The sequence below is a fragment of the Protopterus annectens genome, chromosome 9.part0, assembly GCF_019279795.1.
Source record: "Protopterus annectens isolate FY-2018-M chromosome 9.part0, PAN1.0, whole genome shotgun sequence".
In the NCBI taxonomy this organism is placed as follows: domain Eukaryota; kingdom Metazoa; phylum Chordata; order Ceratodontiformes; family Protopteridae; genus Protopterus; species Protopterus annectens.
Genome location: NC_056743.1, coordinates 330,880,654 through 330,908,315, shown reverse-complemented (window position 1 = coordinate 330,908,315; position 27,662 = coordinate 330,880,654). Strand labels below are relative to the sequence as shown.

Here is a 27,662-nt window from a genome sequence, read left to right as displayed (position 1 = left end):
TTAAGGTCCCAAGCTGGTACTGGAGCCTTTCTTGGTGGCTTTATATTCTTGATTCCCCTAAGGAACTGCCTTAACAAAGGATGTGAAAACACAGGTGGGTCAGTGTTATATCTAGCTGAAATAGCTGAAGTATGTATTTTTATGGCAGAATATGAGAGTCCATTCTGTAGCATATCTGCCAAATATTCCAGAATGAGAGGGATGCTCAATAATGATGCATCATGACCCTTGCTGGTATTCCAAATGCTGAATCTCTTCCATTTTGCTGAGTAAACCTTTCTGGTGGATGGCCTTCGGGCTTCTGTTAGTATCCGCTGAACTTCCTTGGAGAGAGATAGATTGAGGTTATTCATGGGATCTCCCAAGCTGTTAGCTGCAGCGTCTGAATGTTGGGATGTACTGTCTTGGAGTTGTGTTGAGTCAAAAGTTGGGGCCATTGGGGAAGGGCCCACTTTTTGTTGTGACATATGCTCCGTAGTAGTGGGTACCAGTGCTGTCTTGGCCAGTCTGGAGCTATTAGGATCCCTTGGGCTTCTCTGCTTTGATCTTTAGTAATACTGTGGTCATCAGTGGCAGAGGTGGGAATGCATAGATTTTTAGGAAGTTCCAGTTGAATGAGAGAGCATCTATTTTCCATGCTTGTGGATGATATGTCCTTGAGCAGAACTTTTGTAGATGATGATTGAGGTGGGAGGCAAATAGGTCTACTTCTGGCCTGCCCCATGTCGAGGTGAGTCGTATGAAGATTTCTGGATGTAACCTCCACTCATGGGGGTCTAGGAAATTCCTGCTTAGGCTGTCCGCCAGCACATTGTCTTTGCCTGGAACAAACTGGGATTGCAACTGTATGTTTAGGCTCAGTGCTTTTTCCCAAAGATTCATTGTCAGTCTGGAAAGGGGGTAAGAATGGGTGCCCCCTGCTTGTTTATGTACCACATCACAGTGGTGTTGTTTGTCCGTATTAGCAGGTGGCCTTGCTGAAGCTGTTGTCGAAAGGCCTCGATGGCATGCATTACTGCCAGCATTTCTTTTTGGTTGACATGCAGATGTGTTTCCTTTGGAGACCATTGTCCTTGAATACATCTGCCCTCCATGTGCGCCCCCCATCCAAGGTCTGAGGCGTCTGTGGTCATGGTCTGTGTTATCTGACGTTTTTTGAATGACATACCTGTGTTTGCCTGGCTTACCGAGGCCCACCATAGAAATTCCTTCTGTAGGCATGGAATGAGTGGTATGGTTGTCTCTAGGTTGTTGCTGTGCTGAGACCATAAGCTTTTTCGGTACCATTGTAGCTTTCTCATGTGTAGTCTTGCTAATGGAACCAGGAGAATGCAGGATGCCATGTAACCCAGGGCCTGTAGGAACCTCCTTGCAGTCATCTGGGTGAGCTTTGCAAACCTTTGAAATAATGAGTTAACTTCTTTTGCTTGTCTTCTGTCAGGTAAGCCATTTGAGAGGCTGTGTCTAGTTTGGCTCCTAAGAAGGTTATTTGCTGGGATGGCTGAAGTCTTGACTTTTGGAAGTTGACTGTGTATCCCAGAGCCTGTAGTAATTGTATGACATAATTCAAGTTTTTTGTCAAAATCAGTTTGTCGTCCGCTTGTATGAGGCAGTCGTCCAGGTACAGGTAAATTTGGATCCCCTGGAGCCTGCAATGAGCAATTACTGAAGCCAGGCATTTCGTGAATACTCTGGGCAGTAGATAAGCCAAATGGCAATGCTGAGAATTGATAATGCTCTGGCCCTGCAAGAAATCTGAGGTATCTTCTGCAGCTGTGTCTGATAGGGACATGCAGGTATGCCTCCTTGAGGTCCAGAGTAATCAGCCAAGACCCCTTGCCCAGCATGGGAAGGAGTTGCTGTAGAGTCAGCATTTTGAACTTTGGTACTATGAGAAAAGTGTTTAATGCGCACAAATCCAGTATTGGTCTCCATTGAGTTTCTTTTCTTGGAACAAGGAACAGTCTTGAGTAAAACCCCTGGCCTTGTTCTTGTTATGAACTTTTCTATTGCTTTGATCTGAGCAAGCAGAGAAATTTGCTCGATAGCCGCTGCCCTCTGGTTTTGTGGTAGGTTTGGCATGCCTTGTTTTCTTGGTAAGGTATGAAAGTGGAACCTGTAACCTTGGTCTATAATGTCCAAAATCCATTTGTCCTTTGTCAATCTGTGCCAATTGTCTGAAAACAGAGATAATTTTCCGCCCAAAGGAGCTTCTGTTTGCTCCTTGGTCAGCGGAAGTAGAGGAATGTCATTGAGATTGTCCCTGTGGGGCAGGAGAAACCCCTGCGTCACTTCTTTGGTTTGCTGGTTGCCATTGTCGTCCCCTGTAGGAACCTCTGTATTGCCCTCTTCCTCGGCCACACCTGTTTTTACCCCTTTGAAATCTTTCAGGATTAGGAAAGGACCAGTTTTTTGAAGGCCAATTTCTGCTGAATCTGGGAGGCTGAACCTGGAGGAAATCTTTGACTGTCTGAACTGACTTGGCTTTTTCCTCAATGGACTTTAACACATCTTTAGCATTAGCACCAAAAAGCTTGTTCTTTTCCAAGGGTGCATCAAGAAGTTTTGCCTTAACATGATCTGGTAGAGGTTGTTCTTTTAACCATGCATGTCTACGAATGACCGCCCCTGTCATAGCTGCCCTACATGAAGCTTCCAATGCATCATATCCACACTGCAGAAAGTGATTGCTAACTTGCTGAGAATTATGTACAGCCTCCTGCAAAGATTTCCTATCTAAAGGTTCAGGAGAGGCCAATGTTTTCTGTAAATCATCTAACAGGTAATCCTGATATTGAAACATATGAAAGAGACAATTGAGAGCTCTCATAGATAAAGTAGTGGAGGTATAGACCTTCTTCCCCCATCTCTCTAATGACCTAGCTTCCCTGTTGGAAGGTAAGGGATTTTTGGAGGTGGTAGCTGAAACCCCTTTCGGTCCCTGTGAAATTGTTTCTAAATCAACAGCATGGGCCCTAAAGAAATGAGAATGTGTTTCTGGGACCCTATAGTATCTGTCAGGCTTGGCAGGAGCAGGAGGAAGAGTATCAGAGGTAACACTGGAGTCAGAGTACAGATCATCCAAAACATCAAGCACAGGAGGTATAGCTAAGGGCCTGTGTTGGGGCTTTTTAAGAAAGGTTCGAAGGCGCTTTCTGGAATCAGAATATTCCTGGCCTTGCCACTTAAAATGTTCCCTCATGGAATGCAGAACATCCCCAAAAGAAATATCCTCAGGAGGGGAGGCCGAGGGGATGGAATCCTCTGCATCCGAGTCCTCATAGGTCTGGAAGGGCTCTTCCTGGCTATCAGAGTGAACAGAGTCCTCAGAATCTTCATCTGAAGGGAGAGGGTTGGAGGGTTCAACCCGGGGCCTCTTATAAGAAGGAGGCTGGGATCCTCTCTCTGGATGGGCCTGGAAACCTTTGATCATGGAAATTAAGTCTGCGGCCATAGTCATGATTTGTGTTTCAGGAGTAGACTGAGGTAAGGCTTTAGCAGTAAGGTGCTTGGTCTTGCTGGCTGCCTTAGCATGTGTGTAGGCCTTGATAGACATGGACATGGGAGGCCTAGCAGCTCCACGTGCAGGAGTGACCTTATCCACAGTAATGGTCTCGGGCATTTCCTCGGTTTCGGTATCCGGAGGAAAATCAATAACTGGCGTCGGTGTGGTCTCCGGTATCGGAGGTATCGGTAATGCGGTGTCTTCGGTTCGGAGCGGTGAAATAACCACCTCAGAGGGAACCAGGGCACTCGCGGTAGGTTTTGGCATGGTGTCGGTGGAAAACGCGGGCCGAGGATGTCGGTCCCGGTCTTTTAGTTTCTTAGGAGTCTGCGATGTCGGTAGTTCCGACGGCATTGTATAATCGAATTTTTTGCTGAAAAAGTCTTCAGCGAACTCCGCCTGGCGCCTGAAGAGTGCGCTTATTGAAGCGAGCACAGGCAGCACAGGCAGAGACGTCGTGGTCTGGGCCAAGGCAAGGAAGGCAGTAAGAGTGGAAATCCTTATGAGGTATTTGTTTACCACAAGACAAACAATTATTTACTTTTTCAGTAATTTCTGACATCGGCTGAGGCAAGAAAAGGTCCCCAACAGGGTACTTAGCTTTTTTGATGACTTCGGATTCGAAGAATACAGGAGCTGACCGACCGGCACTTGCGAACTGCTTCTGCTTCGGGCACCGCGCGGCAAGAAAGACTGAAGAAGATGGTGTCGGCTGATGCTTATGTACTCCAGCCGCTCTGACGTCGGAGAGAAATGCGACATCAGCCGACGTCGGACCCAGACTTTGGAATCCGGCCGACCGAGGGCTGCCTGAGGCAGGACAACCCATATGTTATGACTGCAGTTGCATTCTTGAAGGACATCCAGTCTGTACTAATAAGTCAAACACAGTTCAAAAAAGCCAGACAGTTGTATCACTACAGCAGTATGAATAAGTAAAACAGAAACACCTTACTGAAAAAACACTAACAGGCTAGGAAAGAAAGGAGAAATACCAGCTATGGTATTGTAAGGAATACCAAAAGTACAATGGTACTTGAAAGTTTACCAATGGGTAGAGCAGGGAAGAAAGATCAAGCTCTGACAGAAGAAAAAAAACACTAGCGATACTAATCGCTCACTAAAAGAGAAAATATCAAGTTTTGCACACAAAATATCAAATAAATATCCACTTAGCCGAGAGCTCGGCTGAAACACGGCTTTACAGCTACACGGCAAACGAGATCTGGGGTAACGGGGAGAAGGGTGTTCTGGGTAGAAGCTTAGCTCGAGAGTTTTTGGCTGACGCGAGCTTGGTAAAAAGGCTGACTCGGTACCGAACTCCAACAGTGATGAATGGAAAGAAGATTAACAACATCAGATGTATTAGTTTAAGGGTATGCAGACTTATGCATACAGCTTACTGTATGTTTGAACTGGAAGTGTTTGAATATTTCTATACCCCCAGCGGACTTCAAAGAATTTTTCCTCAGGTGAATAGCAAATACTGGGAGGTGTGATGGGGAAGAAAGCGGTAAATGGGAAAACATGTTTTGGTAGTGTAATGAGTTGGCAATTTTTAAATTCCTTATAGAAATATTGGTAAATAAGGAAATTATTCTTCTGAGGTGGAACACAGGTTCTGAACTGCGAAGACACAGTAAAGCCTTCTTAAATGTACCTGTGTTGGCTAGCAAAAAAGCATTTACTAGAAAATGGAAATCAAAGAACTACTGGGCTGTTCCACTTACTTTTTTGATTCTACTATTACCTTTGTGTTATGCATTTTTGTACTGCTTTACTGTGTGATTCTGATATTCTGTAAGGTTTTAAGTTAAAAATTTCTCCTGGAATGATCTCGTATCTGCTAGGCAGTTCTGAAAACACTTCTTTGATACTTAAGAGAAACCATCTTATCTCTTGTCCCTGTGGCTTTCCTAAGAAACGCAGCTCATAACAATACTTTTCAATCTCAACTGCTACATTTACCTCTTTTTTTCTTATTCTTTTCCTCTGTAAGCCCAATCGACAGCACCTACTTTCTTCTGTTTAGGGTTCTTGCACTACTAACTCAACAGGAATATCAATAGGATCCTGTTCAAGATTACCTTGTCAGTAAGTATACACTACTCTCAATTTTTTTCCTTTCTTTAAGTTGCTCTCCCTCTGATGTTCTTCGTGTTTCACTGTTGCAGTCACTACATTTGGGTTATCTGCTTGCAGTAGCCCTCAGTCGGCCTGATTAACAAAGTCCTGGGTCCTGCATCGGGTGCTGTCCCTTCTTTCATGATGTCAGGGGTATAAAACATGCAGCCAATGCCATTACATCAGTCTTTCTTGCCGTGCAGTGCCCGAAGCAGAAGCAGTTCACAAGTGCCGGTCGGCAGATTCCTGAAATTTTCATTTTCGTGTTTCAGAACCGAAGTCTTCAACTAAAGATAAGTACTCCATTGGGGAAACTATTTCTTGCTCCTTACCGATGTCAGTAAAAGTTAATAATTGCATTACTTGTGGAAAGCAAATACCTCACAAAGATTTTAATTCGTACTGTATTCCTTGCCTGGGCCCTGACCACGACGTATCTTGCTGTCGGTTTTGTGCTTTATTTAATCAGCACACTCTCCATCATCAGTATATTTTCGCCTGTAAATATTTCGGTTCTCAGTTTAAATATCCAGAAATGTCGTCGGTTAGCCATCCAACTACCAGGACTCTGAAAAAATGCAAAGATAAAGGACAGAGACAGGTTGCCTAGGTCCAAAGCTGCCGACGACGCTTCTCCTAAGCCAGTCGCCAGTACTCATTGAGACGCTTTCGCAGCCCCTGATACCCGCTACTTCCGATTCGCAGGCCTCTACTGAGACCCATTCGGAGTCCGGTATGCCACAAGATGCTTCAACTGTGGAACCTGCGGATGTCTCTACCTTGGATGGGTCCGGAGACGCTGTGCAGGCACCGGCTTCTGAGGGTGTATTCAGGCCTACGGACTTGCATGTTAAACCAACGCCTCCTTCTTCATTTAGGCCTAAATCTCGAACCATGCGTAAGAAACCGACACCCAGGCCACATGCTCAGGCCTCTATGCCTAAAAAACAAATGATAAGAATGGCTGAAGATCTTATAACTTTAATCAGGGGAAGCTAACCTCCCCCTTCTAACAGACCTAGAACTGAAGTTGTTTATGAATCTTCTGACCAGGATTCTGATTTTTCTGATGATCTGGATTTGCCCTTATCTACTTATGAGGATTCTGATGCAGAGGACTCTATTCCTTCTGCTTCCCCTCCAGAGGATTTTTCTTTTGGTGAAACCTTGCGTACTCTAAGGGAGCATTTCCACTTGGAAAGCCAGGATTTTTCTGATTCAAAAAAGAGACTTAGGGATTTCTTACTCCTGTGTCAGCACAGGCCTTTAGCTATACCTCCTGTACTAGACATTGTTGATGATGCCTTTTCAGAATCTAGTTTGGCCCCTGATTCTTTGCCTCCTGCTCCCAGAAAACCTGACAGATATTACAGGGTTCCTGATTCACACAAGTTTCTTTTCAAAATCCTATTGCGGATCCAGAGACTATTTCACAGGGACCCAAGGGCACTAAGGCTTCTACTGCTAAAAATCTTACCCCTTCTGATAGAGACTCCAGGGAGCTGGATAGATGGGGTAAGAAGGTTTACACTTCTGCAACCTTGGCCACTAGGGCTTTAAACTGCCAGTTTTATATGTTAAAATATCAACATGTTATTGGGTTGCTTAAACAAAAAATGATGTTGATTCCTGACTGTGCTGAAAATAAAGAATTACAGGATTTAATACATTCTGCTGAACAGGTTGGTAAACTTACTTTGCAATGTGGATCTGATTCATTAGAGGCCTCTTGCAGGGCTGCTGTTACTGGGTCTGTGCTCAGAAGGCATGCTTGGCTTAAGGAGCAATCTTTGCCTGATCATGTTAAAGCTAAACTGTTGGATGCTCCCTTAAATCAGGACCACCTGTTTGGCAACAAAGCTGAGGAAGTTCTTAAAAAGATGGAAGATAAAGCTAAATCTATGCAAACTGTCAAAGATTTATTGCAAGTTCAGCCTCCTAGATTTAGTAGGCATTGGCCCTCTAAGAATTGGTCCTTTCCAGCCCCTTCCAGGTCTTTTCAAGCCAAACCCAGACACAGCAGAAACACCAGATTTCTGTCCCAGGGGACACACAAGACTAAGCAGTGGGGGATTTCTGCACCCAAATCTGGGAGAAGTAAGACTCCCCCCCCTATGGAAAACTGTCTCAATGACTTGTTTTTAAAACTTCTAAGCACTTCCCAACTGAATGCTCCTTTAGGCGGAAAGATTGGTCTGCAACCCCAAAACTGGGAACTCATTACCCAGGACAAACGGGTTTTAAATAGTGTCCCAAGGATACAGATTTCACTTCCACACGTTACCAACACCAAGCGGGTGGCCAGATCTACCCTGAAATCAGTGGGCAGAGGCCCAAAATCAAGTTCTCTCTCTCTTAAGCATGGGATATATTCAGTTGATACCAGAAGAGGAAAAGGGACAAGGTTTCTATTCAAGACTGGACCTTTCTACTATAAACACCTTTCTGGTGATTCCAAAATTCAAAATGCTGACTCTTCACCAGCTGCTTCCTATGCTAGGCAAAGATGCATGGTTGGCAACACTAGACTTAAAAGAATCATACCTGCACATCCCTATCAGGGAGTCTTGCAGAAGATACCTATGCTTCAAAGCAGGCTACATGCACTATCAGTTCTCTGCACTGCCCTTTGGCTTATCTACTGCGCCCAGGGTATTCACAAAGTGCCTTGCTCCAGTCACTGCATTTTGCAGGCAAAGAAATATTCAAATATACCCATACCTGGATGATTGTCTAATTCAGGCAGAAAGCCAGGGCATACTTTTGAATCATTTTCCCTTTGTTCAAAGGGTGCTGACTTGTCTGGGGTACACCATAAATGAAAATAAATCACACCTGGTACCCTGTCAACAAATTATATTCCTGGGAGCAAGCTTGATTACAACTTCCCAGATGGCTTTCCTCATGCCAGAGAAACGGATTCATTTGACAACCTATTTCAACCAAGTGGCCACAAAACCCCAGCTAACTGCAAAGCAAATACTGCAAGCCTTGAGGTTCATGGCCTCCTGCATTCTTCTAATTCTATATGCAATGTTGCATATGAGGAAACTACAATGGTATCTCAAAAGCTTATGGTGTCAACATTCACAGGATCTAGAAGCAATGATTCCCATCATACCTTGCCTACGCCTAGAGTTCCTTTGGTGGGCAGAGGCCTGCCATCAAAACAGGGGACTACCACTCACACTACCCCCTGCCACCCAAACCTTAACAACAGATGCATTGGACTATGCATGGGGGGCACACCTGGCAGGGAAGTGCATTCAGGGCAAATGGAACTCAAGTCAAATGCACCTGCACATAAATCAAAAGGAAATGTTAGCTGTACAGACTGCTCTGACAGCCTTCAAGGACCACATTCTTCCAGGACAACTAATGGTAAAGATGGACAACACCACTGTCATGTGGTACATAAACAAGCGGGGGGGGGGGGTAAACATTCTAACCCCCTCTGCAGACTAGCCATGGCATAGTGGAACACACCCTTGAGCTACCAAGTGAATCTACAAGCTCAATTCCTGCCAGGAAAACTAAATACACTGGCAGACGGACTAAGCAGAAACCTCATGGACCCACACGAGTGGAAACTGGAACCAAGGATTTTCAACATGTTGCCAAGCCGGGGGGGGGGGGTGCCCAGATATAGACCTGTTTACCTCCCCCCAGAACCATCAACTGGAAAAATTTTGCATAAGGATTCCCCACAAGCTAGCTTGGAAAGTGGATGCTCTATCCTTCAGCTGGAAAAACCTATCAGTTTATGCCTTTCCTCCTCTGCCTCTGCTCTCCAAGGTACTACTAAAGATCAAACAGGACAAGCCAAGGACGATTTTAATTGCACCAGACTTGCCACGCCAACACTGGTACCGCCTCTTGCGCAGTGTGTCACACCTGGTCCCATGGCACCTGCCTCAGACTCCTTCCCTGCTGTCTCAGCAGGAGAAAGTACAGTTGTGTACCTACCATAAATGTAGATGCTTGAGTGTATTCACTGTTGCAGTCATTACAATTGGGTTATCCTGCTGGCAGGCTACCCGCAGTCGGCCTGAGTTCCAAAGTCTAGGTCCGGCGTCGGTTGCTGTCGCCTCCTCTCTGACGTCAGTGCGCCAGGGGTATAAAAGATGCAGCCAACACCATTTTCTTCAGTTTTTCTTGCCCCAGATGTCAGGTGCCCCTAAAATGGTAGGCTAAATTATGCCAATAAGCATGCATCCACAAAAAACAACTTTTCCTTCATCTACAAGCAAATACACCACATAGGTTGTATAGAACAGAGAAGTACAGATAAGTCCCAGCAAGGAAAAGGGGGATGGTGGGAGGGTAACCTGGACTGCAACAGTGAATACACTCGAACATCTACATTTATGGTAGGTACACAACTGTACTATGTTCATCGTGTTTCACTGTTGCAGTAATTACAACTGGGTTGAATCCCAAAGCTAAGGTTGGGAGGCTGGTGCTAAATAGGATTAGGAGAGGCTATCAGGTCCTGCAGAACTGCAGTGGCAAAGCCTGCCCTGGATTTAGAGTAGAGAGGTAAGTGATAGTGCTTCGTAAAAGTATGCACTGAATTCCAAGTTGCAGCCTCTAAGATGTCTTTGGTTGGTACTCATCTGAGGAAGGCTGCTGAAGTGGCTGCTGCTCTGGTTGAATGTGGCCTAATGCCCTTAGGCACTGATTTGCCATGCTGTGAATAGCAGAAACGAATACAGTGGTCTATCCACTTTGAAATAGTCTGTTTCGAGATAGGCTTTCCTTGTGATCCTGCAGCATATACCACTAGAAGTTGTTCAGTCTTAATGAAAGCTTTGGTTCTGTCCAAGTAGAAGCGTAGCTGCCTGTGAATGTCCAAAGAATGCAGCAGTCTCTCACCCTTACTCTGTGGGTTTGGGTAAAAGGTAGGCAAATGAATTGTTTGGTTAAGGGCCACACTGGACACTACCTTAGGCATAAATGTAGGGTTTGTCCTTAGAGAAACCGTGTCAGGATGGAAAATGATAAAAGGTTCCACAGTCATGAGTGCCTGTAACTCTGAGACTCATCTAGCGGAGGTTATTGCTAGGAGCAGAGCTGTTTTCCAGGATAAGAATTTTATATCAGCTGCAGAGGCAGTGTGAGATTTTCAAGACATAGTTGAGGTCCCATGCAAGTATTGGTGCTCTCCTTGGAGGTCTTATGTTTTTGGTCCCTCTGAGGTACTGCCTTAGTAATGGATGAGAAAAAATAGGTGGTTCTGTATTGTAATGAGCTGAAATGGCAGAGGCATGAATTTTAATTGATAAAAAGGAAAGGCCTTAATCCAGCATCTCAGTTAAATATTGCAAAATCTGAGGAATATTTGGAACAGTCGTGTCAATACCTTCTGCCTGGTTCCAAGCACAGAATCTCTTCCATTTTTCTGCATAAGATTTTCTGGTGCTAGGCCTCATGGCCTCCAAAATAACATCCATCACTGCTTTAGAGAGAGAGGTGTGTCTTGAATGGCTACATTATCCACCATGCTGCCAGGTTTAAGGTCCTGAGTTGGCTGTGCAGTATCTGACTGTCTTGTTGGGTCAATAAGTGAGGAATTTGAGGTAATGTCCAAACTGGGCATTGAGACAAGCTCTTTAGGATTGGGTACCAGTGCTGGCGGGGCCAGTCTGGGGCAATCAGTATCATTTTTGGCTTCTCTTGTCTGACCTTGAGGAGTACCTTGGGGAGGACAGGCAGAGGAGGAAAGGCATATACTGTTAGGTTTTTCCAGCTGAAAGATAGAGCATCCACTTTCCATGCTTGCTTGTGATAAGTCCTTGTGCAGAATCTCTGTAGTTGGCAGTTGTGAGGGGAGGCAAATAGGTCTATGTCCGGGCATCCCCAGTTCCTTGTTATCATGCTGAAGACTTGTGGATCCAATTTCTACTCGTGGGGATCCATTAGGTTTCTGCTTAGTTCGTCTGCCAGAGTATTTATCCTTCCTGGCAGGAATTGTGCTTGCAGATGTACTTGGTAAGTCAGTGCTGTGCCCCACAAGTTCATGGCTAGTCTGCAGAGGGGGTAGGACTGCGTGCCCCCCTGCTTGTTTATGTACCACATGACTGTAGTATTGTCAGTCTTTATCAGTAGTTGTCCTGGATGAAGTAGATCCTTGAAGGCTGTCAGGGCATTCTGAACAGCTAGCATCTCTTTTTGATTGATATGTAGATGCATTTTGCCCCCCAGGCATAATCCAATGCATCTGTTGTCAATGTCTGCCTGGCTGTGGGTAAGGTGAATGGCTGTCCCATGTTGAGGTGACAGGCTTTTGCCCACCATCGAAACTCCTGCTGCAGGCAGGGAATGAGGGTAATTATTGTTTTCAGGCTGTGGCAATGTTGAGTTCAAACACTTTTTAGATACCATTGAAGTTTCCTCGTATGCAGTCTTGCATATGGAATTAGCAGTATGCAGGATGCCATGAAGCCCAAAGCCTGCAGAATTTTTCTTGCAGATAACTGGGTCTTTGTTGCCAACATTTTGAAATAAGTAGTCAGTTGTCTGTGTTTGTCTGGTGTGAAATAAGCCATCAGGGCAGTTGTATTTAATCTTGCACCCAGGAATATTATCTCTTGAGAGGGTACAAGTTTTGATTTCTTTTCGTTTACTGTGTACCCTAGACCTGTTAGTAATCTTTTTACAAATGCCAGATGCTGTAGCAGAATGTCCTTGTTCTCTGCTTGAATAAGGCAGTCGTCCAAGTAAGGATATATTTGTATTCCTCTTTGTCTGCAAAATGCAATAACTGGTGCCAGGCATTTTGGGAAGACCCTGGGCGCAGTAGATAAGCCAAAGGGCAGTGCAGAGAATTGGTAGTGCATTGAGACAGCTATAAATCTGAGGTATCTTCTGCATGATTGTCTGATTGGGACATGCAGGTATGCCTCTTTTAGGTCTAAAGTCACAAGCCAAGCCTTCTTGCCCAGCATGGGCAGAAGCTGCTGCAGAGTTAACATTCTGAATTTTGGAATATCCAGGAATGTGTTTAGGATAGACAGGTCCAGTACTGGTCTCCAGGCTTTGTCCTTTCTGGGTACCAAGAATAGCCTTGCGTAAAATCCTTGTCCCTGCTCTTGCTGTGGTACTTGCTGAATGGCTCTCATGTCCATGAAGGATGAAACTTGTTTTTGTGCCTCTGCCCACTGATTGCGTGGCAGGTCTGGTATACTGTTTGGCCTTGGCAGGGTGTGAAAGTGGAACCTGTAGCCTTGAAATACGATATTTAAGACCCATTTGTCCTGGGTGATCATGTGCCAATTTTGTGAAAAAAGTGCTAGTTTTCCCCCCAAAGGAGCTGCCAGAATATAAGTGCTTGGTGCTGGCAGGGGAAAGTCATTGAGACTGTTTCCTGTATGGCTGTAATTTTTCCTCTACACTTTTGGAGGTAGAAGCACCCCATTGCTTAGGCCTGTATGAGCCTCGGGGCTGTGATCTGCCTTTGGGGTGTCTGTATCTGCCTCTTTGTGGCCTGTCTGACACTGGAAAGGACCAATTCTTTGTAGGTCAGTTCCTGCTAAATCTGGGAGGCTGTACCTGTAAGAAATCCTTCACTGTTTGCATAGATTTAGCTTTGTCCTCCATTTTCTTCAACACCTCTTCTGCTTTAACACCAAACAAGGTATCATGTTGTAATGGAGCATCTAATAGTTTCGCTTTAACATGATTGGGCAGATTCTGTTCTTTTAACCAAGCATGCCTCCTAATGACAGAACCTGTAACTGCAGCCCTGCAGGAGGCCTCTAGAGAATCAAAACCACATTGCAAATTATGCTTTCCCACTTGTTCAGTTGCATGCAATAAATCCTGCATTTGTTTGTTTTCTGCACATTCTGAATTTGTCAACATTTTCTGTTTAAGCAGTGACATAAGATATTGCTGATATTTAAGCTTATGAAACTGACAATTTAAAGCTCTTACGGCCAAGGTAGCAGTAGTATAAATCTTTTTCCCCTATCTATCCAGGGCCCTTAAATCCCTATCAGAGGGGATAGGGTTTTTTGCAGTGGAAGCCTTGACCCCCTTGGGACCCTGAGAAATAGTTTCTGGGTCAGCAGCAGGGTTTTTGTAAAGAAATTTATGTGAATCGGGAACCCTGTAGTATCTGTCTGGCTTAACAGGAGCTGGTGGTAAAGAGTCAGGGACAGACCTGACTCTGAAAATACATCATCTACAATGTCTAAAACAGGAGGAATATCAAGGAGCCTGTGCTGAGGTAATAAAAGGAAGTCTCTGAGCCATTTCTTGGATTCTGAGTAATCTTGGCTCTCCCAGTGGAAATGCTCCCTCATAGTATGCAGGGTCTCCACAAAAGAATAATCCTCAGGAGGAAAGGCTGAAGGGATAGATTCTTCAGCATCAGAATCCTCATAGGGAGGAAGGGAATATTCCTGTTCAGAAGAGGAATCAGAGGAAATGGAAACCTGATCTGAAGATTCATATTCTATCTCTTGCCTAGGCCTCTTATCAGGAGGGGGGATGGGAACCCCTGATCAAAGTAATTAGGTCTTCGGCCATTTTAAGCATCTGTTTTTTTAGGCATGGAGGCCTGTCCAGGAGAATGCTGTACTTGTTTCTTTGCCTGTGAAGCTGAAGTTGGTTTTACACAACTGTGTAGGCCCGAAAACACCCTCAGAAGCCGATGCCTGCTCAGCGGCTCTGGACCCATCTGAGGGAATAGTTTCCGAGTGTCCAATACCTTGAGTTTCCTGCGGCCTAGTCAGCTCCACGTGGGAGTCGGAAGTGGCCTGTGGCTCTGAGGTAGCGGGCGTCAGGGGCTGCGAAAGCACCTCACTGAGAACCGGCGACAGGCCTAACAGAAGCCCCGTCGTCGGTTTTGGACCTCGGATGCCTGTCATTTTCCTTTTCTTTGCGCTTTTTATAAACTCCGGTAGTTGGCTGTTCCGATGACATTATATAATTGAATCTTCTGCCAAAGTAATGAAATGCAAAATCGTACGGACGCTTAATAGTGCATTGGTTAAATCTAGCACAAAACCAACAACTAGCAACGTCGTGGTCAGGGCCTAGGCAAGGAATACAGTAAGAATGAATATCCTTATGAGGTATTTGCTTCCCACAAGAAATACAATTATTAACTTTTTCTGACATCGGTCTGGAGCAAGGAAAAAGTTTCCCCAACGGGGTACTTAGCTTTAATGAAGACTTCGGATCTGAAATTCGAATTTGAAAATCTCAGGAGTCGGCCGACCGGCACTTGCGAACTGCTTTTGCTTCGGGCACCGCACGGTAAGAAAGACTGAAGAAAATGGCGTCGGCTGCATCTTTTATACCCCTGGCGCATTGACGTCAGGGAGGAGGCGACAGCAACTGACACTGGACCTACACTTTGGAACTTGGGCCGACTGCGGGTAGCCTGCCAGCAGGATAACCCAGTTGTAATGACTGCAACAGTGAAACACCATGAACATCCAGATTCTGCACCCTCAGCTACAAACCCTAGCAGCCTGGCTAATTACCTAATCTCTCCTTTACCATCCGTCAGTAATTCAGTGATGGATATCATTTTAGAGGCAAGGAGGCCTATTACTAGAAAATCTTATGATTCAAAATGGAAAAGATTTTGTGTCTGGAATCAATCTCAAGGGATAAGCGCAGCAGTGCCCAATTTACCTCAGATTCTACGATACTTGACTGAGATGCATCATAAGGGCTTGTCCTTTTCCTCCATCAAAATTCATGCCTCAGCCATTTCAGCTCATTACAGAACAGAGCCTCCCCTCTTCTCTCACCCACTGCTCAAGCAGTTCCTCAGAGGGGCCAAAAATTTAAGGCCACTCAGGAGAGCTCCAACTCCAGCCTGAGACCTTAACTTTGTCTTGGAGAAACTCACTCTTCCTCTTTTCGAGCCAGCTGCTACTGCAGATTTAAAATTCCTTTCCTGGAAAACAGCTTTCCTTTTAGCAATCACTTCTGCAAGAAGGGTATCTGAATTACAGGCCCTTATGGCAGTGGAGCCTTTCATCATCTTTCATGCGAACAGGGTGTCCCTCAGAACCAATCCCTCCTTCATGCCCAAGGTGTATTCCAGTGTGGCTCTTAATCAGTCCATTCATTTGCCTACCTTCTTTCCTAATCCACAGAACAAAGGGGAATGGATATTGCACTCTTTAGATGTGCACATACAACTTAGATTTTACTTCGACAAGACTAAACCTCAAAGGAAATCTGAACAACTGCTGGTGGCAGTTGCTGCAGGGACAGAGGGGAAAGCAAGCTATTTCAAAATGGATAGGTCACTGCATTCATTTCTGTTATAAGCACCATGGAAAACCTATCCCACAGGGCATCAGACCCCATTCAACCAGGGCTGCATCTATCTCCACAGCCTTTCTCAGGGGCGTTCCTACAAGGGACATCCTAGAAGCTGCTACCTGGAGTTCTGTACATACTTTCACCAAGCATTATCATTTGCCAATTTTCTCTAAATCCAGAGCTGGCTTTGCCACTGCAGTCTTGTAGGGTCTTATAGCTGGTCCTAATTCTATTTAAATTCCTCCTCCCAACCTTAGCTTTGGGAATCTACCCAAATGTAATGACTGCAACACTGAAACATGAAGAACATAGTACAGTTGTGTACACTTACCATAAATGTAGATGTTCGAGTGTATTCACTGTTGCAGTCCTGGTTACCCTCCCTCCAGCCCCATTTCTTCTTTTGGCTATACCTCTACTCTCCCTTACTATGCTCAAAAAGCTTTCTGGTGTCTGTGCTTTTTGGTTGGAGGTATATACTTGTAATTATAGATTAAATTGCTTCCCATTAGGGGGGCACCTGACATCTGGGGCAAGAAAAACTGATGTAATGACGTTGGCTGCATGTTTTATACCCCTGACAACCTGACGTCATGGAAGGAGGGACAGCATCCAACGCAGGACCCAAGACTTTGTTAATCAGGCCGACTGTGGGATACTGCAAGTAGATAACCCAAATATAATGACTGCAACAGTGAATACACTCGAACATCTACATTTATGGCAAGTGTACACAACTATACTTTTCAGTGTGAGCTCCACCCTCTCATTTTCTTCTCTGCAACATCCTCTCATTTTTTTCCCCTATGTTTCCTTCCCTTGGGAAAGGGCACCTGAGATTAAAAATTATCTGCGGTTTTACTTTTTCACTGATGCCTACAGTTTTCCCTTATTTGAGACTTTTGTCTTTCACTGACATAAATGGGTTTGGAACTCCGAACAGCTACTACAGCTCCCTGTTTTATTATACTAGTGAACTCATTTTTATTAGAGTCTTTCTCCTTTTCAACACTCACCTGCTGTTTATAATTCTCCATTTTAGGGACATTTGTTTTAGCCTGAGAGAAAATTTGGAATTCTGCTCAGTCTGTGCATTTTCCATACTTCCTTACTTAATTACTTTGGAATACACCTTTCAGTAAGTGATTCATTCTCTTCAGTTCAACTAAAGTAACTGGTTTGGAATACATCACTCAACAAGTGATTCTTTCTTCTTCAGTCCTACCAATTTTGTCTACCCCCCCTCCCCGCTTCGCAACACTTTCAAGCTGCAACATTCTTCTGTGCTACTCTCTCTATTCAAATAGATCTGTTCCTGCAGGCTGTTCTGTCATTGGTGTTTGCTGATATATCTCTTTACATGTTTTTGGAAACATGCAGATTTTTTTTCTTTGTAACCTTAATCAAATCTATAAATCAGTGGGGCTTTCTAACATTACTTCTTTATCTTTGTTGGACTCATACTCTTGGGAGTATTTCTGGCGACTGCTCCCCATCCTTTTTCCAGGATAGTTGAAGGTGTGCATCTGTATGCTTATTCATTTGTTGGTTCAACGTTGTGCTACTGATAAGGTGGTCTATCAAAAGATGTATTCATAAGTCCTTAAAGTACAGAAAATCTTTCTCTATCATATTATGAATTAAACTGGGAAGTACAACAACAGGATGAACTACCTTTGCAAACACAGTCTGTATTTCTAGATGAGTAATGGGATACTGTTTTTACCTCTTCGAGTACGGAATACTTAATTAAAATCAAACAAAATCAACACATTTTTACAAAATGGATTTAATGGTAGCTCAAAATTCAAAGCATAGAGATGTTTCAAAATTTAGTCTATTTAAATGGCTTTCTATACCCAAAAACTGTACCTGATTACAGTAATAAAGTTATTATATCTGAAAAGATGCTGGGATACTTTTACAGTTCCTGCATAAATTAAAGTTATGCACCCACCATAACTATGCATCTGTGTTGTCAATTTTCATTCTCATAAAGGGCAGGTTACTCCTAAGGGACACCCTGTCTTCGTGAAAGACCAAAAAAGGTAGAAAGGACATGAAAGCTTGCAGCTCTGAAACCCTTTTTGCACAGATTAAGGCCACAAAAAGAATGGTCTTCTATATACCAAATATTAAGGATGCAGACAAAGCAGGTTCAAAAGTAGTAAAGTTTATTTCTTAAGAACACAATTCAGACCCCAGGGAAGAGGAACTGCTTATCTGGGGGTTGTGATGTGCAGTACACATTTAACTGCTTGACCTCAAAATGTGAAGAGGTGGATCCAAAGGTAGGTAGGGTGAAATGGCCGACAAATGTACTTTAACAGATATATATGCCAAGCCAGAGTTAAGCAGCACAAACAAATGTATGAGGATGCAAAGTGTCCCTGCTTGACAGAGATCCAGTCCTATTTTTTGACACAAAAAAGAGCATATTTTCCATTACGAAATATATGATTTTCTAGTTGCATTTTTCTAGCCTCTATTACCTGTTGTATATCCTCTGATTAAAAGTGTATGAAAGGAATTTGAAGCTTATTATCCAAACTGTGAGACTGAATGTCTTTAGATTTAGATGTACCAGAGGGGCCCTTTGCTGTGTGGGGGAAGTCCCTCCTGTAGGGTAATATGTGGTGATTGTGCTTGGCTAAGTCGAAAAGAAGGGAGCAAACAGAGTTGTTTTGGCCAAAAGGGGGTGACCAAAACTATCTTGTGATTGTCCTTCTGAATTGTTAGTAGGACCTCTTGGATAACGGGAAAGGATTACAGGAATTTCTTTTTTTCCATGGAAATGAGAAGGCAAATAACTCAGGAGCAAAACAGTCTTAATTGATTGTTCAGAGTGGAAGCAAAGAGATCTATCTTGGAACATCCCTCTGACTGACAGTCTGAAGAAAAACGTTTTGTTCAAAATCCATTTGAGAGGGTCTTCCCTTGATGTGATCAGACAGTCTTCCAAGATGCTCTGTTCTGTTGGAATGTAAACTGACTGGAGAACGTGATGAACTGCCAACATGCACAAGTGGTATGAAACTGTGCCCCCCCCCCCTTGTCAATGTGCCTCATTATTGTAGTGTTGTCTGTTAAAACTTGGAGAGTTTATGGGAACCAGAGATTATGTACATATTTCAGAGCAAGAATCAATGGTTTGATTTCTTTCATGTTTATACGCACTTTTCTGACCAATGTCCATGTCCTTTGAAAACCTCTGAACAAGATCACCAGGCCATGTCTGACGTATCTGTTGAAACCTTTTGTAGAGGAGGAGGAATAAGAAAAGGAACTAGATTTGTCTGTATCTGAGTGATACACCAAAAGGAATAAGAAAAGGAACTAGCTTTGTCTGTATCTGAGTGATACATCAAAAGGAACTAGATTTGTCTGTATCTGAGTGATACACCAAAAGGAATAAGAAAAGGAACTAGATTTGTTTGCATCTGAGTGATACACCAAAAGGAATAAGAAAAGGAACTAGATTTGTTTGTATCTGAGTGATATACCAAAAGGAATAAGAAAAGGAACTAGATTTGTTGGTATCTGAGTGATACAACAAAAGGAATAAGAAAAGGAACTAGATTTGTCTGTATCTGTGTGATACACCAAAAGGAATAAGAAAAGGAACTAGATTTGTCTGTATCTGAGTGACACAACAAAAGGAATAAGAAAAGGAACTAGATTGTATCTGAGTGATGCACCAAAAGGAATAAGAAAATGAACTAGATTTGTTTGTATCTGAGTGATACACAAAAAGGAATAAGAAAAGGAACTAGATTTGTCTGTATCTGAGTGATACACCAAAAGGAATTAGAAAAGGAACTAGACTTGTTTGTATCTGAGTGATACACCAAAAGGAATAAGAAAAGGAACTAGCTTTGTCTGTATCTGAGTGATACATCAAAAGGAACTAGATTTGTCTGTATCTGAGTGATACACCAAAAGGAATAAGAAAAGGAACTAGATTTGTTTGCATCTGAGTGATACACCAAAAGGAATAAGAAAAGGAACTAGATTTGTTTGTATCTGAGTGATATACCAAAAGGAATAAGAAAAGGAACTAGATTTGTTGGTATCTGAGTGATACAACAAAAGGAATAAGAAAAGGAACTAGATTTGTCTGTATCTGTGTGATACACCAAAAGGAATAAGAAAAGGAACTAGATTTGTCTGTATCTGAGTGACACAACAAAAGGAATAAGAAAAGGAACTAGATTGTATCTGAGTGATGCACCAAAAGGAATAAGAAAATGAACTAGATTTGTTTGTATCTGAGTGATACACAAAAAGGAATAAGAAAAGGAACTAGATTTGTCTGTATCTGAGTGATACACCAAAAGGAATAAGAAAAGGAACTAGACTTGTTTGTATCTGAGGGATACACCAAAAGGAATAAGAAAAGGAACTAGATTTGTAGGTATCTGAGTGATACACCAAAAGGAATAAGAAAAGGAACTAGATTTGTCTGTATCTGAGTGATACACCAAAAGGAATAAGAAAAGGAACTAGATTTGTTTGTATCTGAGTGATACACCAAAAAAGTTCATTTTTCTTAAAAGTCCAGACAGGACTTGAGAATGACTGAATATGGCAGTGTTGTGCCCAGACAGACTTTAAGGCACCACACACCCCTTCCTCACATTCAGCCTAGTAAATAGAATCATTTGAATTGTGAATGCCAGGAAACCCACTGTTCTCAGAATCTCCACTGCAGATATTGTGGAAATGTTTGGCAAAGATAGAAAGAACTCTGTCAAGAACAGAGTCTTCTCTAAAGGAAGAATGGCTGTCACAGTGAGGTTGTATAAAGGAGGCAACCCAAAACACTAAAGAGTAATATGGGTGAAGACTGGACTTACTAAAGTTCAGGGCAAAACCTAAGTTTTTAAACAGACAGAGTGATTTGCAAGTCTCTTAAGAATGCTCTTTAGAGAAGTGGCCTGAATCAGGTAGATGTGGCTAATCTGCAAAATGCTGCAAGGGCTAGGCACTTTTTGAACACTCTCAGAGAAGTGGAAAGCACAAATGACAAAGCAATAAACTGAAAATAATATCCAAAGACATAGAATCTTAAAAAACAATTCTTGTGACCTGGATGGATAGGGATAGGAAGGTAGGAATCTTCAGATTCAAGGTAATCAACAAAGCACTGGAAACGATAAGAGGGAAAATATTTTTTTTTAAAACTTCTTGAGTTCTGGAATCTTCAAAACAGTGTTTAGAGTAGAGAAACCCAGAATTAGCCTCCAGATACCTTATTTCTTGTAAAAAGGAAAAATGTGAAGAAGAATCCTTTGGTGTTGCATATGTTCTATAATTCACTGATACAGAAGGTCAAAATGACAGGGATAACCAGATGCTGATGGTTTGAAAACAATTGTGGAATTCTGTGCAAAAGACTGGGAGAATCCCATTGCAGCCTGTACTCTTTTTTGATGACTTACAAAACGTGTGATGGTTTTCCAAAAGGGGAAACAGAAAGCATGCTGGAAAGGATGGAAGATAAAAGGCCAAGGTGTGGAAGAGGGGGAAGGGCAGTCAGAAACTAGAAGGCTTGTCTGAGTAGGGAAGTGTGGCTCCCTTAAAATCAGACTTGTGCTTGCTTTGCCATTTTATCTCCTGTTGAGATTACTTTCTGACACAGAGGGGGGTAATTTCCCTAAAATTGTGGGACACGGAAAAGAAGTTGCTTGAACCCCTGGATAATTTTATCCCCCCTTCCAATTTTTGAATATCTCAACAGAAGGAAGTCCAAGCAAGTAGTATTCTTCCAAAGCATCTGAAAGCATAGCTTTGACATCCTCAGGTAATGACTGAAGTTTAAGTCTGGAAAATCTCCTAACAACAGATCCAGAGGCAGCTGCCATGGAAGAAGCATCTGAAGCATCATGTGCAAACTTAATGGAGTAATGTGCAGCCTGAGAAACAAAATTAATCATACTTTGTAAGGTAGTTCTAGAGTCACTGTCCGGTAGATTAGGAATACACTTAGACATACCGGTAAAATAGATAACAGGCACCTAGTCATGTTAGTTTAATAATTAATTGAAAATTAATAGCACAGAAAGGTAATGTAGAGGAAGCATAAACTTTCTTTACCTGCCTACTATTTTTATCATTAAGTAAGGCATTTGATGAAGAGAGAAGTTTTAGATGGTTTGTCTCAGTTCATAGAAATAACTGCAGGGCCAGATGAAGGATTTATGCACTGATATTTGAGACTGTCTGGAACTTTATAATATCTATCAGGCTTTTTAGGCTGAGGAGGCTGATGTTAAAGAGGCTGAAAGAAAGGTGTCCCTTCAAACCTTCCAAAACAGGATGTACAGCAGTCAGTTTTGGGATATCCAGAAGCAGTAAACTGTAGTACCTCTTTTGAGACATTGAAAGCCATTTACCTTCCCAGTTAAAATGTTGCATCACATTTTGGATGGTGCCACCTTTTCAAATGCCCAAAGTGGGACACTTTTTGTAGAAACATCAGATTTTGCAGGGCAAAACATACCCACTGCCAATACAAAGGCCAGAAATTCACTTTTTTGTCTAAATAAAAACTTTTTCTTGTAGCTTTTTAATTGCTTATTCTGTTTCTTATAACATTTAGGTGTTTCAGATACAAAATAACTGTTTTATGCAACTATTAAAGAAAATATAGGAACATTTTAGACCTAAAATCTCAGGACATTTGCCATTTTTTCAATTTTTTTGCAGGACACAACTGCCCAAAGAGGGACTGTCCCTCGCAAAGTGGGACAGGTAGTAACCCTATCCCTTTGGAATGAAAATCTAAAGATAAGGTGTCTTCAGATTCACACCCAAAACAAGGAGGGGAGTACAACTGAGAGGAGTAATCCACCGGCTCAGTGTCGGATTCTGTGGAAGAATCTTTCATAGTGGAAGTATCTTCCTTCCATTGTTGTGGGGTAGAAGGTGTAGAAGCAAAGAACTGTGCAGGTTTCAAAGCCATAAGGGCTTTAAAAGTTCTCAAAGAAAAGTCCTGTCATTTTTGCAAAGGAACCTTGGGTGCGGGGCTAACAGGAGGGGAAATATGCTCTGCTTTTTGGTTTCTCTTTAAAAAAAAAAAAAAAAAAAAAAAAAACATATGGGAAGTTACCGACCCCCAGGCATACCTCCATAAAGGAACCTGGGACATCCTCATTACCAGTACTTGAGAAATAAAGCTCTTCCCTTTGTGGCTTTTACAACCACCCGACTAGTTGGAAGGCTGCTCCATGATGGTCTCCAAAGGTGTTGGGGCAGTGGGAACAGATCCAGACACAGAGGTCTTGCGGGCATATGAACAGTTTCAACAGAGATGTCTGACTCTGACTTGAGAAAGAAGGGGGTAATGTAACATTTTCTGTTTTTTAGCTTTCTTTTCAAGCTGAGAAGGGATGTTTGAGGAATGAGCTTTGGATTACATCTTAGCTTCTACTGAAGTCTGTGAACTCTATCTCAAAGAGAATTTTCAGCAAAGACAAACGGCTTATACGAGTCTTAGGAATGAAATCCTGGTAGACAGAACAGTCCTTAATATTACTGTCAGGTCCTAAACAAGACGGCACTGGGTGTGACTATCCTTACACAGGATCTGCCTACCACAGAGGTACTTCCCTCACTTAGATGATATAAAAAATATGTTAAATGAACATGCGTCACATGGGGCATAATCAGAGCTTTATTCCTCTCCACCATGGGCCAGGTATTTTCTGCATTCTTTTCAGTCTTTGCTACAAGCAAATGTACACTGCTTCTGTGAACCTCCAAACCTTCAGTTAACAAATGTATGCCTGCCTAAACAAAAATGTTTACAAATTTCAGCTGCAGTATTAATAACTAATGCTAACTTATTCACAGATTTCTTCATATCTGTGGCAATCTCTGCAGTACAATTACATTTTAGTTCTGCTTTAAAGCACTAATTCTTCATTTCCATTTTACGACTGACTACAATTTGCCAATATCTTACATGTGTAAACTAGCAAAGGAAGTATTCTTACAATTAAAGCCTTACAGATACAAACCAACACTTTCAGAGGATGCATACCAAGTTATACTAAGAAAGCAAATGTGTGAGAAGTTACTCCTTACCTGTTCTTTTTCTGCTTTAATTCGATTTAATTCGGTTTTTAAACTAGAAAAAGAAGCTACAAAAAAAGAAAAATTACATTAGCTCTAATATCAAGCAACTTAAGATGAAAAATGCGAGTATACATGCCAGTAAAACACAATAAAACAATATCTCATATGCAACTTCTGGAGGACAGGGAAATGTTATACTGAATTCTTTAAGAATTTGTTAACAGTTTCAAGTACTGCAGCACTAAATGGTACAGCAGATCAGAAAACTGACTGTAATCTCATGTAAATCATAACAATTCTTCAACATTAAATGTACAAATTATGTATGAACAGCTACTCCAAACGATAGAATTTGTAGCCCGTCTCCCTGCATGACTGTCTAATGTTTCTTCTCCCATTTGGTATTTTTGTTTCCCTATCCCAACAACAGAGATTTGGGGGGAGGGAGCAACAGTCATCCATTTAGGGATAAATTGTTATGACATTCCCAAATACTATTCTCCTTTTGGGAGATGGTCATCAAAGTGCAACAGATGCACTGAAGGGAATACCAGATGCATGCATTCATACAGTATATCATAAAGACTCCTGGCTGACTGATAGGTCTGACTGGAGCAGTACAACTTTGATGCGATGGGCAAGCTGGCACTGGCCAATCATTCAAATTCCTCCATAGCTGGCTCTTCCAGCATCCAACCCCACTACCTGATCTCAAGTATTTTGAGATCCAGTCTCATGTGTCATGGATTTGGCCTAATCATTTAAATTCTGCATTTTGTTTCCATTTCATGTTGATAGTAGGTTTACCATGCAAACAGATATGACAACACCTAAATAACAGCATGCAGGGATGAAACATTGATGGTTTTGAATTTATGCACACTGCTGAGTGCATGAAGCCTACTACAATTCAGCCAAACTGGTGGATGACTAGCTTGCCCAAGAACAGTACTAATCCCTAAGCAAGGGAAGCACATAAGTTCAACAGAAATCTAATTCTATATCTGCATACTAATGTACTGTGATTAAAAAGGCAGGTAACATTCAAACTGAGCGCAGGATGTTCTACTTTTTATTTTCAAAAATATTGCCTTGGAGTTTGGGGGTAGTTATGTGAGAGTCACTAAAACTTGAATGCTAAAAGACATTTTCATTGAGCAGCATGAAAGGTCATGTAAAGGAGAAACTTCCCCCTGTACTCCAAAGGAAGAGAGTAACAACATTCAATCAACTCCAGTTAGACTTACACAAAGTCCACCAATGGCTCATATCATGAACTACTTCTCAACTCCTCCAAGATCTAAGCTATGCTTTTTGGTACCTCACAGAAAATTTGTCAATCACCTGACTATAACTATCCTTGACCTACATAATCATACCACAGAAACAGCCCCATCTTCAAACACTTAACGATTATGGCTTGATCAATCGCTAAATTTCCATTTCCATATAGACAGAGAACAAAAAAACTCCCTGCATTTCTATGCCAAAAAGACATCCTGTTTCCTATCTCAGCCACTAGCAAAAGAGTTATCCTCTCTTGGCTAGACTACAGACTACCCATTTTTGCTTCCACCTCCTAGAAAACCACCACCACAAGCCAGACAATCTACATCAGCATCTGCTGATTCATTACAAACTAACCACTATGACAGCACCACTGTATCACCCTAGAAAATGCTAAATGGCTACCCACAAAATAAAGATCTAACCTGCTGTTAGGATACCATTTCTACAAACTACTTCTAGCTAGTTCTTGTTATTAATAAATGCTAATATTTTACTTAATTTAATAGTGTGCATCTTAGTGTTGTTTTATTTGGTCATACTGTGTTCATGGAACGTCCTGCAGGCTGGTTGGTTATTAAACAAAATGAAGTATATGGCTTTACAAGAATAGTGGTCATTGACTGATACAATATTTATGGGAACTGGATGAGAAGTGTACATCTGATGTTTCAATACATTTTAGGACTTCTGTTTCATTATTCCATGGTGGTGGCTGAGCTGTAACAGTGTGCTTTTGTTAGCTTTCAGTCTTCACCTAGCTTTTTCTACAAAGTTTCCGTATAATTAGGACTATATTTAACTATACGATGTATATATATATATATATATATATATATATATATATATATATATATGTATATATATATATATAAAACACTGATCAAATCTGACCATTTGCTTTGCAGGCAGACCAGGCTACAGTAACAATAAAATGAGATTAAAAATATAACAAAATTATACAGTAAAGTGACACAACATTTCATAACACAGATGAAAAAAGATGTTTACAAGAAGATTAAAAAAAAAAAAAAAAAAAAGAAGTAGGATCAGGAATATACAGTGCATAATGCAGGTGTTACAGTTGAGGTAAATGTGGTCCAGCCAAAAGAATAGACATATTTTATACAAGTGTAGAAGGGGATTTTAGTAGGGAAGACAGTAGAAAGTGTAAAATACTAAGAGCTACATTAGGTGAACCAATAATAGGCGAAGTGGATATTAGATATTTAGAAGGAAAAGGAAAGGGCAGACAGACAAACAGTCGTGTGAGTTTATATGTTGGAGAAGTTAAAAGATTAAACAGACAAGGTTTTCTTTGTTGAATATAATGGTTCAGCCATGGGTGTTAGGTGACATGGCCTGTGTTCTGACATTTGCACTTGTATTGTTCAGTTAAGTATTATTTGAACTGATCTTACTGTAGTGTTTGATTTCAGTATGATCACGTGACAATGATTGCCACATTTTAGGGTTAAGAACAGAGTCATTAGTGGAATGAAGTTTAGTGGATGGAGTAATAACAGTAAGGCCAATCAGTAGATTGGCTTCTTAGGTTATAGTGCAAGTTGGAGCTATTTAGTCTCATTGTTGAAGGGAAAGGTGTGTCTTAGGTAGGAGTTTGAAGAGAAAGGAGCCAAGAAAAAGAAATAATTATTGGAGGAAATATTTTACATCCAAAATATAAAAGTTATGTAAGTATTTCGTAATATCTACTTAAAGCACAGACGCACAGACATGCAAATGCACTATTTAATACACATGTATATAAAACATCAGATGCGCGCGCGCGCGCACACACACACACACACACACACACACACACACAGAGGTGTAGGTGCTAACACACATACTTCTGTACACTCACGTAAACACACATTGAGAAGCATGCATACATACTTCACAGAAGTGAAACCTTCTGCTTGTCTGTATAATGGTACTTGATGTGCAGCTTCTTGTAACTAGTGTTGCACTCAGTTTTCTTTTCCCTTTTCGTTTTTGCTTACTAAATGTAGTTGAAAGAATGTCAAGAAAAAGTGCATGCAAATGACTGCCAAAAATGAGGTGTATTATGCTTGCAGTTTTCTGTACTAGTTCTGGTTTTTAAAAGCATAGTTAATAAGCAGACAACGGTAGTTACAAGACTGTTTTTACTGTGATGAGTAAAGATAGTGGCAGTTCTTTTTTTCTGTCTGAGTTTTACTGCAGATTAGTACATAACTGTGAAGCAGAGTGCTTGTCTTTCCAGCAGCCTCTCCTTGTACATTAAAACCCTTTTGGAGAATGCTCATCCTCCAGTAGGGTTTGAGATTTCATTTTTCCCCATTTTCTAAGCAGTATCAAAACTACATCTAGCAAAGAGCCTAAAAACTGAGAA

The 27,662-nt window shown here is 41.9% G+C and overlaps 1 protein-coding gene across 2 annotated transcripts in view; it reads right to left on the bottom strand.

Moving 5' to 3' along the window:
* RABEP1 (rabaptin, RAB GTPase binding effector protein 1) overlaps positions 1-27,662 on the bottom strand; it is a 1,652,179-nt gene that overhangs the window by 152,872 nt on the left and 1,471,645 nt on the right. For both annotated transcript variants that reach the window (XM_044082911.1, XM_044082912.1), the window contains one exon: positions 24,008-24,063. In XM_044082911.1, the coding sequence (XP_043938846.1) occupies positions 24,008-24,063 (56 nt within the window). The remainder of the gene's footprint in view (positions 1-24,007; positions 24,064-27,662) is intronic.